This window comes from Halyomorpha halys, unplaced genomic scaffold (genome assembly GCF_000696795.3).
Source record: "Halyomorpha halys isolate HHAL.00 unplaced genomic scaffold, Hhal_1.1 Scaffold432.1, whole genome shotgun sequence".
Taxonomy (NCBI): domain Eukaryota; kingdom Metazoa; phylum Arthropoda; class Insecta; order Hemiptera; family Pentatomidae; genus Halyomorpha; species Halyomorpha halys.
The window spans coordinates 988,243-1,005,261 of NW_027112419.1; the positions used below are offsets into that span (position 1 = coordinate 988,243).

The following is a 17,019-nucleotide window of genomic DNA, read 5'->3' on the forward strand; positions in this document are numbered from 1 at the left end:
ATATATAATGAAATGTCGATTCTTTGCTCGAATAACTGGATTCCTGGTTAATGCAACACCAGAAAGTTTAGATTACAATATTATACATACTGCTTTAATTGTAGGGTACATCTTACTATTGGTTTGTAGGTAATCCTAAGAGGACATCTTTCGTGCATAGCATTTCCGTTAGGATCCATCCAGGCCAAGCATTCTGTTGAAAAAAAAAACATATATATTTCAATAGTTAACTAATTGTTGATACTACATCTGAGGAAAAACAAATTAAAATGCTTGAAATTTTTAGTAAGAGGTGTTAAAAGTTTTTTTTTTACTTTTCATGTTGATTAACTATTTCCAATGACAGGCACCAAGCTAACGACAAGAAAATCAGATAAATGGTTGAAACTACAATTATATTTTGTAAAATAGAATAGTTATCTGATCCAATAGTAAGTTTTAATAGTTCAGACATTATAAACAAAATTACAAGTATTCCAAATTAAATGTTAGAAGAATTAACAATGTTACACAGAAATAACTAGGGCACATTAAGAATTAAATATACCCTGTAAAGACGAATTAATATTTTTAAAAAATATCTTAAATTGTGCCATGTTGGGTGAAAATAGGCCAACACGGATCTCAGCAAATAAATGATGTGGTGTGATTTATTATAAATGTTTTTCCGTCACCGGTGCAGTGATAAGTCTGTAGTATCAAAAAGTGTTATAACTCTATTCTAATACAACCTTTTAAATTTTTAAAATTGTTTTTCGAAATTCATTGAATCATTACTGTTGCATGTTTGGAAAAGTGTTAGTTCTCGTTTTATGAACATTAAATTTTATGCACTTGTGAGTATTGGGTGGGCTGAAAAGTTCATAGGCTGACACATCCAAATCCATATGATTTTTAGTTAGCCCTAACCTTCAATAGATACGTGTATAAATTTGACAGTTGTCGGGCAATTAGTTTGTGAGAGCCATTTGAATGAAGCAACTTTTGTTAGTTTGAAAAAAAAAAAAAAAAGTGAATAAAAAGGAATTTCGTGTGATAGTAAAGCATTGCTTTTTGGAAAGAATAAAAAACTGCTGAAGGCTTGATAAACATTATTCGGACTCTGAACCTGGGCACTGAGCACTGAGGACGATGCATGTAGTGGACGCCCCTAAGAGGCTGTTACTGACGGAAGCATAAAAAAAGTCCACAAAATAATTTTGCATGATTGTAAAGTGAAGTTGATCGAGATAGCTGAGACTGTGGTGCCGCGCGAGCTCAGAATCGTTCAAAAACAACAATGAATTGATAATTCTGAGCTGTGTTTGGAGCTGTTCTATCGATTTTAGCGTCGATATGTAACAATGGATGAAACATGGCTCCATGATTTCACATCGGAGTCCAATCGACACTCAGACTAGTGGACTGCACCTGATGAACCAACATCAAAGCGTGGAAAGAAGCAACCGTCGGCTGGCATGGATGTGGCATTAGTATTTTGGGATGCGCATGGTACAATGTTTATCAACTATCTTGAAAAGGGAATAACCATCAACAGCAACTATTACATAGTGTTATCGGAGCATTTGAAGGACCAAAACGCGGAATAACGTCCTCAGTTGAATAAGAAGAAAGTGCTTTTTCATCAAGACAATGCACCGTGTCATAAATCAAAGAAACCGATGGTAAAATTTCATGAATTGTGCTTTGAATTGCTTCCGCATCCACAGCATTCTCCAGATCTGGCCCACAGCGACTTTTTTCTGTCCTCAGATCTCAAGAGAATGCTCACTGGAAAGAAATTTAGCGCCGATGAAGAGGTAATCACCGAAATTGAGGCTAGAGACAAATCATACTACAAAAATCGAATAATTTTATAACCACTATAATCATTGTATCACTCTCGCAGGAAACTATATTAAATAATAAAATCAAATTTTATAAAAAAAAAAAAAGAAATTGTTTTCTATGTTGGCCAACAAAATTTTCAGCCAAACAATTTATATTTTATGTTAGTGTAGTTTTATTCACCTAATGCCTGAATATTTATCTGTGGAGTTTCTTAACTAATCACATTATCATTAAAGTTCACTTCATGTAGTCAGACTACGCCTTCCTTTTTTTGTTATTTGTGTAATATTAGTGGTGTATCGATCATTTAGAATTGACTGGTGGAGCCCAAAGCAGATATATTTTGAGGTTAAATAATAAAACAAAACAACAATTTTCATCCGAAAGCAATTACGTTTTCTTTTGACTAAAACTTTTTCTATATTTTTTCAATTCTTGTTCAATAAAGTTACAATTTAAATTTTTAAAAAAATTAACAAAATTAGTAATAGTTGAAAAACATATCTGTATGCTTTTCGTTAAAAAGTTTTAATAAACCAGTCCCAATTAACCATAAATAATCTACCCCTTCCAAAGTAATGTGTGTTAGAATGTGCCTAACACTAAATCGATGGAAAATATTGAGGAGTAAAAAAGATTGGTCTAATTTCACATCGTTGGGGTGTCATTGTACTAAGTATAAAATATTACTCCATCAATCTCAACCACTTAATATGTTTTCTGTTCCGAAATATAAAGCTAAAATAGTAAGCTATCTTTTCTCACTAAATTAATCCGAATATGTTGTGAATAAAGATCTGGCACAAACAAATCCTCAAGATGTGGAACAATGAAATGAAATGAAAAATAGTTAATTATTCTGGGACTAGGTCCATTTAGAACAATTATAAGGTAATTTTAATTTCACAACATATATTGGCAAAAAACAGTGTGGCCACCTAATTATAACTTATATTAAAATTGTATGTAAATAACTTTAGAAAAAAAAAATTAAAAACTAACTAGCTGTATATATATAAAAAAAAGGTAGTTACATCTGTACTATTATAATATTGGATTAGATGGTGAAGTTAAAGGTAATTAAATATAAGGGTTTTGAACGAGGGGAGGGTTCCTACATGACCTATGTTAGTGGGAATGGAGTTCCAGTGATATACAGCTTAGGTATAAAATAATTTATTGAACCCAGCAGTTCGGTGAGGTGGAGGTTAGATGTCAGATAAACGCGACCTAGTAGAACGGGATTGGATTAAGAATTTGAATTGCAGGTTTACTAGGATATAGGAGGGTCACTGAGTATTAATTACTTGGAATAGAAAGGAAACTAGATAATACTGGCATCGGAAGGATGGATAGAGCCACTTTAGCTCGACGTAACATTTATGTGCACTGTACACTGTAGTGATTCCGAAAATAAATCATACGTTGCAATCTATAAGACGCTTAAGTTTAGATTCGAGGTTACCCGAGAGTCCACCATATACTAGGCAGCCAAAGTCAATGTGGGGGAAAACAAGAGAGGAAAGTTGGTGGTCGTTTTAAGTGGAAGCTATGGTTCGACGGAAAGTTTGGTCAAATTCTGGTTGCCAGAATAAAGTTTGATCAAAAGTGACTCCAAGATATATGACTGACGGATGGAATGAGATAGGAGTATTGTTTAGGATAAAGTTGGGGGTTCAGGAATAGATTTAAGGGGCTTTAGGCTTTTCTGCATTTAACATAAGTTTATTGTCTGTAGCCCAAGTGCCCAAGTTGCCCAAGTTTTAAGTCGTCTGCAATGTTGATACTGGGAATGCTGGATAGCAAGTGGAAGGTCATTGATAAAGATGGAGAAAAGACTAGAGGAAAGAGGTGAACCTTGAGGTACGCCACTAGAAAAAGGTAGGGAGCAAGAGGGAGGATAATTAGTAATAACGACATACTGGGAATGTCCAGTAAGGAAGGATTGAAATCATTGAAGAGCAATATATTTATCTTAGTGACAAAGAAAGACTGTGTTTAGAAAAGATTATGTTGTGGTCCACGGGCATAATCTCACCTTCATTTACTGTACTTTCTTTAAATGAAACTCTCAACCTTTGAATCACTTATTAACGGATGTAGGTAATTGCGGTAAAAGATTACCAAACAACTGACACACTAAGTTTTATTTATTTTTTTTAAATAGTATTGGATTTTATTTAGTTTTTTTTTTTATCAATCATAAAATATTGTATTGTATTACATCTAGAGAAATAAAAAATGCACATTTAAAAAAAAATAATCAGATCAGTTTGATTGAATAAACATATATAATAAAAATAATACACAAATTCATTGTAAAATAAATCGTTGAATTTAATCTTCCAACCTATGGAATGTGAACGCTTACAAACTCACCGGAAGCAATTACTTCTCTACCTATGGATCGATTTTTCTGTTAATAGGATCGGCTATCGATTTCTTTTGTCGGCATACGGAACTTGTTAGATGTATTAAATTTTTTCAATTTTCCTCGTTCATTAATCTAAGTGTTGCTTAGATATCTTTGACGTTTCCTGTAAATAATCTGTCATCGTTTCAATAATTGGGCCAGTTTCTTTTTCAGTTTCTTCAGGTTAAATAATTGGTAGAATAATTTTGACACATCGATAAAGGAGTGAAAAGTGGATTACTGTCAACGAGCTGCAATTATTTACAAATTCTTTAATTTAAATGACAATTAGAATGTTTTATTTGTTTGTAATATTATTATCATCGACGAATTTAAATGTTACTTATTTTTTTTATTTTAATTATTTTCTGTTAAAACAGCATTAATCCGTTAAACTAAAAGAACTTGAAAATTCACCCTATCTCAAATCAAGACTGACTAATAAAAATCTGCAAATAGAAATTCATTTTACCTGTTGGACAAACAATGAAATAAACAATAGAAATAAAATTAATATTTAATTTATATAAATAAAGAAAAATTACATAGCTTAATTAACTTTAATTTTTATGGATTAATTATAAAACAAAGATGAGAAGTATTATATCAAAAGTCAATATATCTACTTCTTATAAATTAACAGTTTTCGATATTTTCAAATTCTACATCTGAAAAGTATGATTCGGAATCCTCACGCAAGACTGAAAAGACAGGAAACTGCACGTCGATTTCGACTATTACAGCCTTACTAGACAAACGGTCTAAACTTCATATTCATTACAAATGACTGATCTACATGACTGTAAGGGTGTAAGGCCAATCTGGACTTACGAAGTTGAGCTTTGGGGCTCCATTAAACCTTCGAATTCTTTACAATCCCAAATCCTTCGTTAAATCCTCAATGGTCCTTACTTTGTTCCAAATAAAATCATACATAAATACCTTAATGTTCCATATGTAACCGATCTATCCCGAACTAGATATCATTCCTCCCATTATAAACCTCCTAACCATCCAAACCCACTTGTTTCTAACCTTGCTTCCTCTTCTATTCCTAACGATCCTCCTAGGCGCCTGAAAAGAAGATGGCCACGAGACCTGCTAATGTAAAAACTTTATTAGAGTGCTACCAATGCGTAGTTTCTCTACACGCCTGTATCACTCCATAATAATATACACAATATAAAATGATATAGACCCAAAAAAAAAAATAATTTAGAGAAAAAGTATAATTACGAATGTCTCCAAGTGAGTTCCACAAAGGTTAGCTAAAACTATTAGTTATATTGCTAAATTAATTGTATTTTTTATGGATTAACAATAAAATGAATGTTGAAGAAATATTATATACCAAAATATAATATTTCCAATTATAATAAATAAGAAGTTTTAGACATTTTCAAATTCACATCCTAAAATCATTCATTTTATATATTTTCAATATCAAATAGGTGTTATAAATTGTATTTTCAATAAAAAATTTACTTATCTACATGAGGTGTCCCATAACATCCTTTCGGGTGTACAATATAAAATCATACAGACCTCAAAAAAAAAAAAAATTTAGATAAAAACAAGTATAAATAATAAAATATATAAGAATGCTCCAACTGAGTTCGAGAAAAGTTAGATTTAGCCAAAAAATATTATTACATTGCTAGATTAACTGTATTTTTAAAAAATCAATACGTAAACTTAATTAAGCACGATATTATATGTAAACATATCCACTTCTAATTCAGAAATTTTTTAAATTTTCCTATATCAAACAGTTGTTAAAAAACTATGTTTTCAATAGAAATTTAACTTCATTTCATGTGGTGTCCTATAATAATTTTTTCAATATTATTTTCCAAGAGTAGATTTATTAATTTTTAATGGGATAGTAAAATCTATTTTCACATCAATAACTTTTATAAATAAATTAGGTATTAGCTGAAATAAGCTATTAGGTTTTTTTTTTTATGATGTATCAAGAGCTAAAAAAATAAATAATTACTACAGTAACTTAGTTATAGTTTTAGCAGAGGCTGATTTTTCTCCAGCTCTTGTGGTGCTATGTTGCATTATTTTCTACCGATTGAATTTGAATTGTCACAATTGCCCAACGAAATGTGAAATAAAGCATGGAGGTCGGTAGGACGATAGCAATTAGTGTAATGAAGTTCTACGTGTCGAGAATTTAATGTGTTTGTGTCCATTATTCGAGATATGTTTTGAGTTCGAGTTATTTCAAACTAAAAGTTGGAAGCTGATGGAAGGAGTTATTTCATACCCTGACTGCAACCTGCCATAATCAATGTATAATTGTTTTTAGTAAAATAATTGCCTTTTTTTTAATAAAAATTTATGGATTGTTTAGTAATTAGTTATGTGAAAGACCTGAACCTGATATAACCTGCAAGGTAAATAATGAATATTTTTTTATCATTGGTTTTAATACAGAAATAAAATATTTGAAGGGAAAAACACAAAAGTAATTGATGAAAAGAAAAAAAAAAAAGAAAAATTCGTTCATCAACTTATTATTTCAAGTCAAAATTAAAATCACACCTTTCTCTTACGGTTTAGATAATTAAATATCCTTGGCTCAGACACGCAAAAATTCAGAAATAGTATAAAAAAGTATATTTCGATTCAGTGTGAACAACCAGGAAATTAATGGAAATCAATCGAAAACTTGTACTACCGTCATTTGTAGGTTCTAATCTACCAAAAAATTAAACCTCTGTCATTCGTTAACAATGACGTATTCTTAATTATTTTTCAATACCTCATCTGTTCCTACTCTCATACGATCCAAATTCTTGAACTTCTATAAAAATCTCAAACATCATCCTTTTCCCCTGGCACAATCCCTAGCCAGCTTCAACCATTCTTATGATAGCTCCGAAGATTGAACCTGCAGTGACCCCGAGACTTTTGTAATACGGCATTGGCTATGGATAGGCTTTACATTCAAGTGTTTTTTTTTTTATTATCAACCCTTACCTTTGGTCATTGAACAATGAGAGAGGTTAACTAGAAGAAACCAACCTATTCTAAAAGGAGTGGGAGAGGGTCAAGGTTTTCCTTCCGTGGGTCCACAATGAAACAAAATTCAATCCTCCTATGCCGGATTCGAACCTTAAGGTTAAGGTGTCATCTCAACTCTGCCGAATACAAACGGTCTCCTCCATTCAAGTTCTGAGCGTATGTGGTTCTTGCACTCTCGCCCAGTATTCACTAGATCCAAATACCAGTATCGCGGCTGGGAGAAAGCGCTGGGATCCTGGAGTCCTGTCTTGTCATCAACGTGTGGGGAACAGGGATTTGGGGATCCCTTGGTTGAATGTAAGTATTGTGTGTAGGTTTAATTGTGTTTTCAGGGCCGTTTGTAGCCGAGAGATCTAACTTTAACTTGCTCGTAACCCTTTTGAATCCTGGGGAGTCAATTTTCGCTTTCATCTATGGTAGTCCCACGGAATTGAAAGTTGACATCCAAATATGGTACGCTGTAGATAGCCCTTCGTATGCCAGAAATGATATACGGAAATGACATGTCATTATTTTATATTTTTTATGTATATTTGAACCTCCATCCATTTTTTAAAAACTGTTTCCACTCTACTTAATTGATTATCGAGAGTATATCGACATACGGAAGTATTTAAAAATTGTCTAGGCGTTTCTTCTTTAATTAATCTCAAGGATTTGAAAAATCGAATTCAATATCGAAAGCTATTATATCTTTTACAACATTATGTACGCAATCCTAAATTTTCATTGATCTTGGTGATTGCAAACAGTAAGTCATAAATATGATTGTAAAGGAGTTCTACTAATCGTATATCGTAAAATAAACGTGAACAGTTTTTGGTCGTAAGTAAAACGGCCATTGATTGAAATCTAAAAAAAATAATTTTCAGATATGAGAAATAATAGATTAATTAACATATAAATTGCACATTCGGCACTGAATACATATAATAAAATAGTAAAAAAAAAATATATCACTTTTTGAAACAGAATCGAAGAACTTATCACTTAACAAGTCGCTGAGAGAATGTTGGCAATCGATAGCTGTTAGTGAATTCACAAAGGGACCGTGGCAGGCAAGATTTCCAAACGGCCTAGTGTCAGCCCTTCAAGAACCGCCAACTTCTGCCTTTGAGGATTTGTTTGGCAACTTCCAGGCCTACTCTGGATTCTACTCTGGAGTCCACCTTCCCTCTAAACTAATTACTAGTTATCTTATTCAGCAGTTTTCAACTCAAAGCCATGAATGACTGGATATTTTTAGAAAAATTTAGAATTTTTATGATTAGGCTTATTTAAATGTAAGCTAAGTTCAATGTAAAAGAATTTTTGATAATTTTAGCTTCCAAATTCCAGTTTCAAGATAAGTATATAACAAAAGTTAATATTGAATTAAGAAGACTTATTTGAAAACATGTACAGTGTAATCTCGGCAATTCAAACTAATCGCAGGGGGAGGGGAGATGTACGGATTACTGAAAGGTTCGAACAACAGAAAGTATTAGGAAAAATGGTGTAAAAAATCAACAATAGGAATGTACATAACTATTATTTTATATATATATATATTTTTTAATTTCTTGAGAATGGTATTTACTAAATGAATAAATAGTTTGTTCACATGATAGTTGATAGTGTAAGGTAATCTGAAATTAAAAGTTTTAAAAATTAATGAAGTTGTGAAGAAATAGGATGATTTTAATTGTCATTTTTGACCTGGGCAGAATATCATTTTTAAATTTGGATGTGAGGTGTAAATTTATATTTAAGATTGTCCTTGAGAATCGCCGAAACGTTGGACTGTTGATATAATAAAGAGTGTTGAGATTTAACAAGGATACCATTTTACTTATTTAATAAATCACTACTATTATTTTTTACATTTTTTTTTAAATTCGGCTGTTTGGAGTTTTAAAAAAATAATATTTTTTAAATAAGTCGATATTTTATTTTTTTGTTAATACTTCTGCTTAAGATAACTTAGTGTAGTAAAGAAGCAGTGTTCTTTCTAATGTTGTAAGTGATGGACTTTCTACCACGGTATATCATTCTCTATAGACTACTTCAGACAGTAAAAAAAAGTATAAATAACAATAAGAAATACTCTTTGTATTAATAAAAATTAATAAATTAATTTTAATGATAACAAAAAAAAATGCGTTCATCAACAAAACTTATATTACACCTATTTCCATTATTAATTAAATTAGTTTTACAGAATTAAATGATTTATAAAATAGATATTATCTATTTCTAATCCCTATAAAATATATTATGAATACTTTCATAGGAATTAGATTATCCGATTTATAAACTGTTGCCTGTTGAGTTTTCTAAAACAAATGTAACTTTTTTTTATGCCAGTTCGGATTACTGGAGTGTTTGGAGTAATGAAGTTTGGTTACCAAAATTACACTGTGTTTGTAATTTGTTTTTTTTAAAATAATTTATTTTATTCACAACTGTATAAAAATATATACAACTAGTAAATTTGCTATAAGTTATAAAATGGCATGATACAAACATGTGGAGAATCTACCCATTGATAGAACTCCAAGAGGAGAAGACCTCGGAGCCATCTAATGAAGGAGAAGCCAGGTTAGAAACAAGTGGGCTTCGATGGTTGGGAAGTTTATCATGGAAGGATTGGTATCTGGTTCTGGCCAAATCGGCAACATATGGGACATTGAGGTCCTGATGGATGATTTGATTTGTGACAAAGTAAGGAGCATTAAGGATTTTACGAAGGATTTTGGACTGTAAGGATTGGATACCAGAGAAATTCGATGGTTCAGTGGAGCCCTAAGGCTCAACTCCGTATGTTCAGATAAACCTTATTATAGTTATGTAGATTAGTCTTTTGTAATGGATCGGAAGTTTAAATTTAGCAAATGTAGTAGTATATTTATAATTCTAATTTGATAAAAATTGATCTATATATTGCTTGATACCGCATCCCTACAACTGAGTGGCTTGACGTTACTACGTCTTTGTTAGTTATTGACGACTTGTACCTGAAGTACGTAGGATAACATGCCGAAAATGCCCACCGCCTTATTTCGTGATGCCTACTACAGATCATTATTAATAACTTATTACCTAATGTTTGACAGACATTTCATTTTTTTCCCTCTCATCTCAGAAATCTGTAAATTATTAAGAAAAAAAAAATTCAAAGTGGATTTAAAATTTATACTGATTTTGATGAAAATTAACATAAATCGTATAAGTGAATTACAAGGACTAAATTTACTTATATTTATTCATCTATGCTTTATTATCATATATGTTATTTATGTTTTATACAATCTATGTTTTTTATTTATATGTTTTATTAACTTTCATATTTACTTTGTTTTGTTTTTGTAAAATTTTATTTCACATGTTTCTATTAACTTATTTCACTTATCATTATCATCACCTATATGGTTAACATTCCATCACATTTTTTCACTTATTTCTATACTTTATTACTTATTTTTAATCTTTCTATGTACTTCTTTCTACACCTCACCTTGTACTTTTATATATATTTTTATTTTATTTTGTAAACTTTCACTTCTGATTTTTAAATTACCTTATTTCACTTTATGTTATTCATGTTACTCCTGTTATCTTTACTATTACTATTATCAGTGTAGATAAATGATTATTTTCACGATATATAAATACTACAGTTGTTATCATTGTTTAATTACTTATTTATTTATTTTTAATACTACTCTTTATTTATGAAAGGAATATGGCCCGGGTGCGGTCAAAAAAACTCAAATAGTAGAATTATACTATTTTAATGAGCCAACGTTTCGCCCCACGTTGCAGGGCTTCGTCAGGGCTATTTTGACGGCGGTCAAAACAAACAAAAAAAAATAAAATTTTTTAGGAATTTTTTTAGTTTTTGTTTTGTTTTTGTTTTGACTGCCGTCAAAATAGCCCTGACGAAGCCCTGCAACGTGGGGCGAAACGTTGGCTCATTAAAATAGTATAATTCTACTATTTGAGTTTTTTTGACCGCACCCGGACCATATTCCTTTCATCTTTCCACACGGTCAATCAACATCTTCCAGTACTCTTTATTTACTTATTATTAGTTACTTCTTTTTTTACAATTTTTATTATATCCTATATTGTATTAACTTCCCTGCTATATTCAGTATAATCTCGTATTATTAGTAACGATATGTGTCATTCTAATTTTAGTTATTCCTAAATTAAAATTATTATAGTTATTATTATCATATTTCTGTATCTTTCTCTTTTCATTTTCATTTTTCGCCATATCCTTATGACTACTTCCTGTATCCGCGACGTATTTGAAATTGAAATATAGCCGTTAAACGGCTGGCTGGCTACCTCCTCCCCACTCCTCCACGCTTCCACTTCATTGTTGCCTTCTGTTTAACCGTTTGCTTTGAACAGGTAGGTTGTCCTGACTTGTTCTTTGCTCATTTATTATCATTTTATATGATTATTATTTTTTTATTTATAATTATTCTTTCATGACGTTTATTTAATCTCATTTTTTCCCCCTTCCCCTTACTGTTTTTGTTTTATGTACATCTTCTGTATTTTTTTTAACGGTATATTTTACGTATTTTTATAAAAATTTTTACTCTTGCCATTGTTACTTATTTTTATTATTTTCATTGTATGTTATCTTTGTATTTTTATTCTTACCATTGTATCATTTTGTATCTTTTTAGCCCTGATGAAGCCCTGCAAAGTGGGGCGAAACGTCGGAAAATAAATAGTTGTAAACTAATTTTGTTTCTCTTTTGACCGCAACCCTGTCTATCTTCTTATATACGAGAACTATATGTTCAAGTCAAGGGGTTGGAAATATTATTGTATTTAATTGTTAAGATGAAAATTTTTAAATTATTTAATTTCTAAACAAAATATGTTTAATAGCTAGAAACGGAAAAAAACAATAGAATGAACAGCTTACCATTAATATCTGGATCACCCATTGTCAGCTCGCTGGATGGTAGATGAGTGCAATCTTTTTGTGATTTTTTCCCTTCTTTTTTCCTCCTCTTTATTTTTTTCCACCCTTTTGTATTGCTATTTATCAGTTCGGCAGATGTTTTGAGGCTGTAACAGAAGAGACAAAAGGTTGCTAACTTTCAGATGAGAGATTAGAAGCGCAGACTAATAAACCCTCGGTGAGAATTGAAGCCCGCCTAAGTGACTACAATGCCCAACTTTTTTAATAATGGCCGCAACACGGGATTAGTTTTTTATTCGTTTCTCCAGCCTCTGGAAAATGTTTTAAAAATATTCCGTTCAATAACGAAACTTGTCACTGTCAACAGGGGTAATTTGAAAACTAAATTTGCATGCTGGGTTCTGGTAAAGTAATAATTTCATAGATCAATAAGGGTATTACTGAGATACGGCTTGAGTAACTGTAGCATATGTAGCAATAAAATTGAATAAAATACTGGTGAAGTAAACAAATAAAATAAAAGAATAAAAGTTTTCCGTATTTAATTTTTAAACTCTTTTTTAATTTTTTTTTTTTTAAGTATATAAATTAGTATTTAGAAATTAAACAGCAACCAGGTTTTCTCTTCTCAGTGCGCAGGAAGAAGCATCCTTAACTACCTCCTTTTTTCATTAGATAAATAAAATAACGCATATAATTTAATTAATAAACAAACATAAATCCTTGAAAACTCAATAACTAATAAACAAAAAAAAAACAAGAGGCGAGCACGTTTTAAGACTGGTCTCATTGCCGATAATTTATTAAAAATTTTTGTGAAACGAACAAAGTCTTCAATTTACCATTTGACATTAATACACCACAGCCAGCGTTTTTCGAAAACTTATAATTGTATGTTTTAAACTGTTTAGTAATTTTTTGGTTCAGAGACCAGTCTTGAAACTCAGTTAAGGCTCCTTATACGAGTATGTACTAGTTGTGAATAGCAAAAATAAAATAAAAAAAAATAAAATTAATTATTCTACAGTTTGAAGATATATCAACGTAGATATTTTCTGTTGCTAAAGTCATATATTATTGACTATATAAAGGTTATTATAGGACTATCAACTGGTCCAACGAATTTTTAGGCGAGAAGCTAAATCCCTCTTTCATCATTTAATTAATTGAATGTGCTTCCATCTGGCAGAAACTGATAATAATTAAAAGCTGAAATATTCCATGTTTTGTTTCATAAAATTAATCAGTGTAACCAGGGATCGGGATGGCTAAGCACTAAGGCTGTATGCTACTACAAGGACCCGAGGTACGAATTCGGTTGTGGTAGATAATTATTTATTCTGTTACTGTAGTCGTGAGTCAATCATGTGGCACACTCAGTCTCTATAAATTGAGTGAGTTTAGTTGGAGAAAACCCAGGTGATGAACAAATCACTTCCTTTTATAACCACTTTAAAAAAAAAAAACTATGTTTCCTTACATTGTACTGAGTCCCTGATCCTCATGGTTCACATTATTGTAGTTATTATTATCCAGTTTAATTTTATCCCTTTTCTGGTAATATACCGGGGGGGGGGAGTGTATCTAAACGTGACCAGACCAACCTATTCGATAGAGGTTGAGGTCCACCTAACGATGGTAGAGGGTCAAGTTTTTCATTTTGTGGTGGTCTCACACTTAATGAAAAAGGCCAACGTCCCAGGCTGGATTCAAACTGGCGCCACCCACAGATCTCAAATTGGTAAAACCTGTTCCTCAGCCACCTGAGCTGCGGACGGCTGTTGTCCAGTTAAATGAAAACAAAAAAGGCTCAAATTTGAGCAATCTCATTCCCGCAGACACCTCAATTGGTTAGGTTGGTCCAGTCTCCCATAAACCTAAATTTCTGAATTTTAAGGGATAGGTTGATGAAGGAGCTGTGTAACATTTTTTGATTTTTTGAATCTTTAGTGTGGATGAAGGGGGCCTATCTAGCTCGTGTGACGTATTCCATCCTCAAAATCCAATTAATAACTGAGATACATCGATGGAGAAGAGGCTATCTACACTTCAAAACATAACAAGCTCGATTCTTAAAATTTATTATTTGTAACATAACTCCTTCCTCCACTAACTCCTTCAATTAAAATAGGGTTTTTTGAAGTGGCACAAAAAATCAGAAAACAAAATAATTGAAAATAAGGAAAAATGGATGGATAATAAGTGTAAGGGACAACACAGTAAATAAACTCCATTAACTGGAACTTATATAGTAATTTATTTATCATAAACTGTTTTGTTTGTTTTATTTCAAGGTCTATTTCCTTACTGGAGTTTATTAACGTGGTTGTATTTAGTTCTCTTTGTCCTCACCCAATAATACCAAATCATCACCATACCCAAGCACCGTTATTTTACCACCCAAAGTTTTAAACCTTTTCGGCATTAATCACACTTTTAATGACGTATTCTAGTGCTAGATTAAATAAGATAGGTGATAAAGAATCACCTTGTTTCAAACCCGACCGAACCTGGAATTTCTCAGAATAATGATAACCGAATCGTACCTTATTAAAGGTTTCGGTCATGCACATCCATACAAGATTTACTAACTTCTTTGGTATTCCCTATTCGATCAGAATATTATACAGTTTCTGGTGGTCAATAAAATCGTAGGCCTTTAGGAAATCTATATAAAGCTGATGAATTACCCCGTTGTATACCAATTTTTCTGCAAGATTTGCCGTAGTGAAAAAATCTGATCAATAGTTGAACGATTTCCTCTAAAACCACATTGATAGTCTCCGATAATTTCTGCAGCGTAAGCCGTTTTTCTAAACATTATATATATTTATTTTAACTGTCAGGAACTATTATGTGTACAGATGTCTATTTGCACTCACACCGAAGGTGTGTAAACGCACCATAAACTAAAGTATGGATAATAAGTGTAAGTGACAACACAATCCTCTTACACTAAGGAATGAACAGCCTCTTAAGCCTGAATTAAGCGACTTACACCTGGTAAATATAATTCAAGTTATAGAATTACGGCGTGTAGGTTGTAGGGCTTGGTGACGAGCGGATCCCTATTATGTTAATAAGCACTGAACCAGCGGGTAAAAGTCCGAGGGGTAAACCGAAACGTAGATGGGAGGATTGCGTTAAAATTGATTTGGTGGAATTAGATTTGGAGGGGCATCGCTGGAAGGATATGTGCAGAGAGCATTTCGTGGTATCGGCATCGCACTTTCGGGTTTGGTAAGCCTTCATTATTATTAGAAAACACTATAGTAACAGATGGGCGTTGATGACCTCAGCGTTTTACGCCCTTAAGCCCCAGACAACAACTATAGTAACAGATATAATTATATGGTTTAGAGATACAAACAATAATCTTAAAATAGTAAAGTAAAATGTTTGCATTTCCAAAGAATATTAAGAATATTTTTTAGTTAAATACTTCTGTTTTTAAATATTTGGCAAAATATATAAAAATTATTATTTAAAATCAAAAAAGGGCATAATTTGACTAATTTTTTGTAATGGTATGTTTAATTATTGATAAGTTTTATTCCAGATATGACATAACGAAGGAAGAAAAAGAAACGAAAACAGCTCCTAGCAGGAAGATAAGAACCGTAATATAATTTTAAACGAACAGCATTTAATGGGATACTAATGTACAGCAATGCAAGCGTAATTTAATACTTACGAATTCCAAACTTTACTATAATTTTAAGTAAAACACACTTCGTAACAAATCAACTTCTAACATTATTTACATAACCTTAAGAATTTTAAACCATATGTCGGAAAAAAGTAGTTGACTCTGCGTACCTAATTATCGTCGTTTCTTTTTTCCGTTTGAACCATGGGAAAAATCAATTCAGATATTATTTCTCGTATAGTTTTTGAAGATTTTACATCTCTGAGAACATTAGGTATCATTTCTGTTCAAGGTTTGAAGCACCTATGGTCTAATACCGCTATGTTTAGTCATATTAGAATTTAAAATGGTTACCTCATATGTTTTCATTGTTTGATTCATCTTTAACCTTGTAAAATTGTGTTATTTTTCATATTGCAAAATGAAAAGTGATTTATTCATATAATATATACTTTTTACCTATGTGAACATTGATAATATTCATTCTATTGCAATAAGTTTTTGTGTTTCTCAAAATATTCCCCACCGAAGACCAGCATTTCCCAACAGGTGGTGCGTGAACCGTTGGGGTCCTCGTACAATGACTGAGTGGTCCACGAGGTGTCACTGGGAAATTACTTTTACAAATATCATTTAATTAAATGAAAAATATATGACAGGTCGTTTTTTAATAAGAATCACAGAGTCAACTTTGCCGTTGGACATATCTTGTAAGCTAATCCGTGAAATATTTCTGACTTTAAACTTGCCAAAACACAGTTCTTTTGGGCCATATTAATCATAATAAACTAAAGGTAGTGTTTTTTAAAACTTAGAAGCCGAAAAATCTGAGTGGTTTTTTTATTAAAAACTATCAAGCAATGAAGAATCTAAATTTTTTATATCACTAACGCCTGTTGAACAGATTCGATACTTAGGACTCCATCTTGACAAGAGACTTACTTGGAACACACACAAGACTGAAACGACAAGAAACTGCTTGTAGATTCCGATTGCTACAACACTTACTTGACAAACGGTCTAAACTTCCCATTCACTACAAAAAATTAGTATACACTACAATAATCAGACCAATTTGGACATATGGAATTGAGCTCTGGGGCTCCACCAAACCATCAAATTCTTCCCGCATCCAATCGTTACAATCCAAAATCCTACGTA

The 17,019-nt window shown here is 31.8% G+C and overlaps 1 protein-coding gene across 3 annotated transcripts in view; it reads right to left on the reverse strand.

The window, feature by feature from the left end:
* Nucleotides 1–16,197, reverse strand: part of LOC106682613 (uncharacterized) — a 26,091-nt gene extending 9,894 nt beyond the window's left edge. The window contains exons 1-3 of one of the 3 annotated variants that reach the window (XM_014423559.3): nt 16,029–16,197; nt 12,210–12,355; nt 117–193 (exon numbers count right to left, since the gene is read on the reverse strand). In XM_014423559.3, coding sequence (XP_014279045.1) covers nt 117–193; nt 12,210–12,231 — 99 coding nt within the window. In that variant the 5' untranslated portion in view covers nt 12,232–12,355; nt 16,029–16,197. The other 2 variants (XM_014423560.2, XM_024361246.2) reach the window with 2 other exon arrangements.
* Between the last annotated feature and the right edge of the window lie 822 nt (nt 16,198–17,019).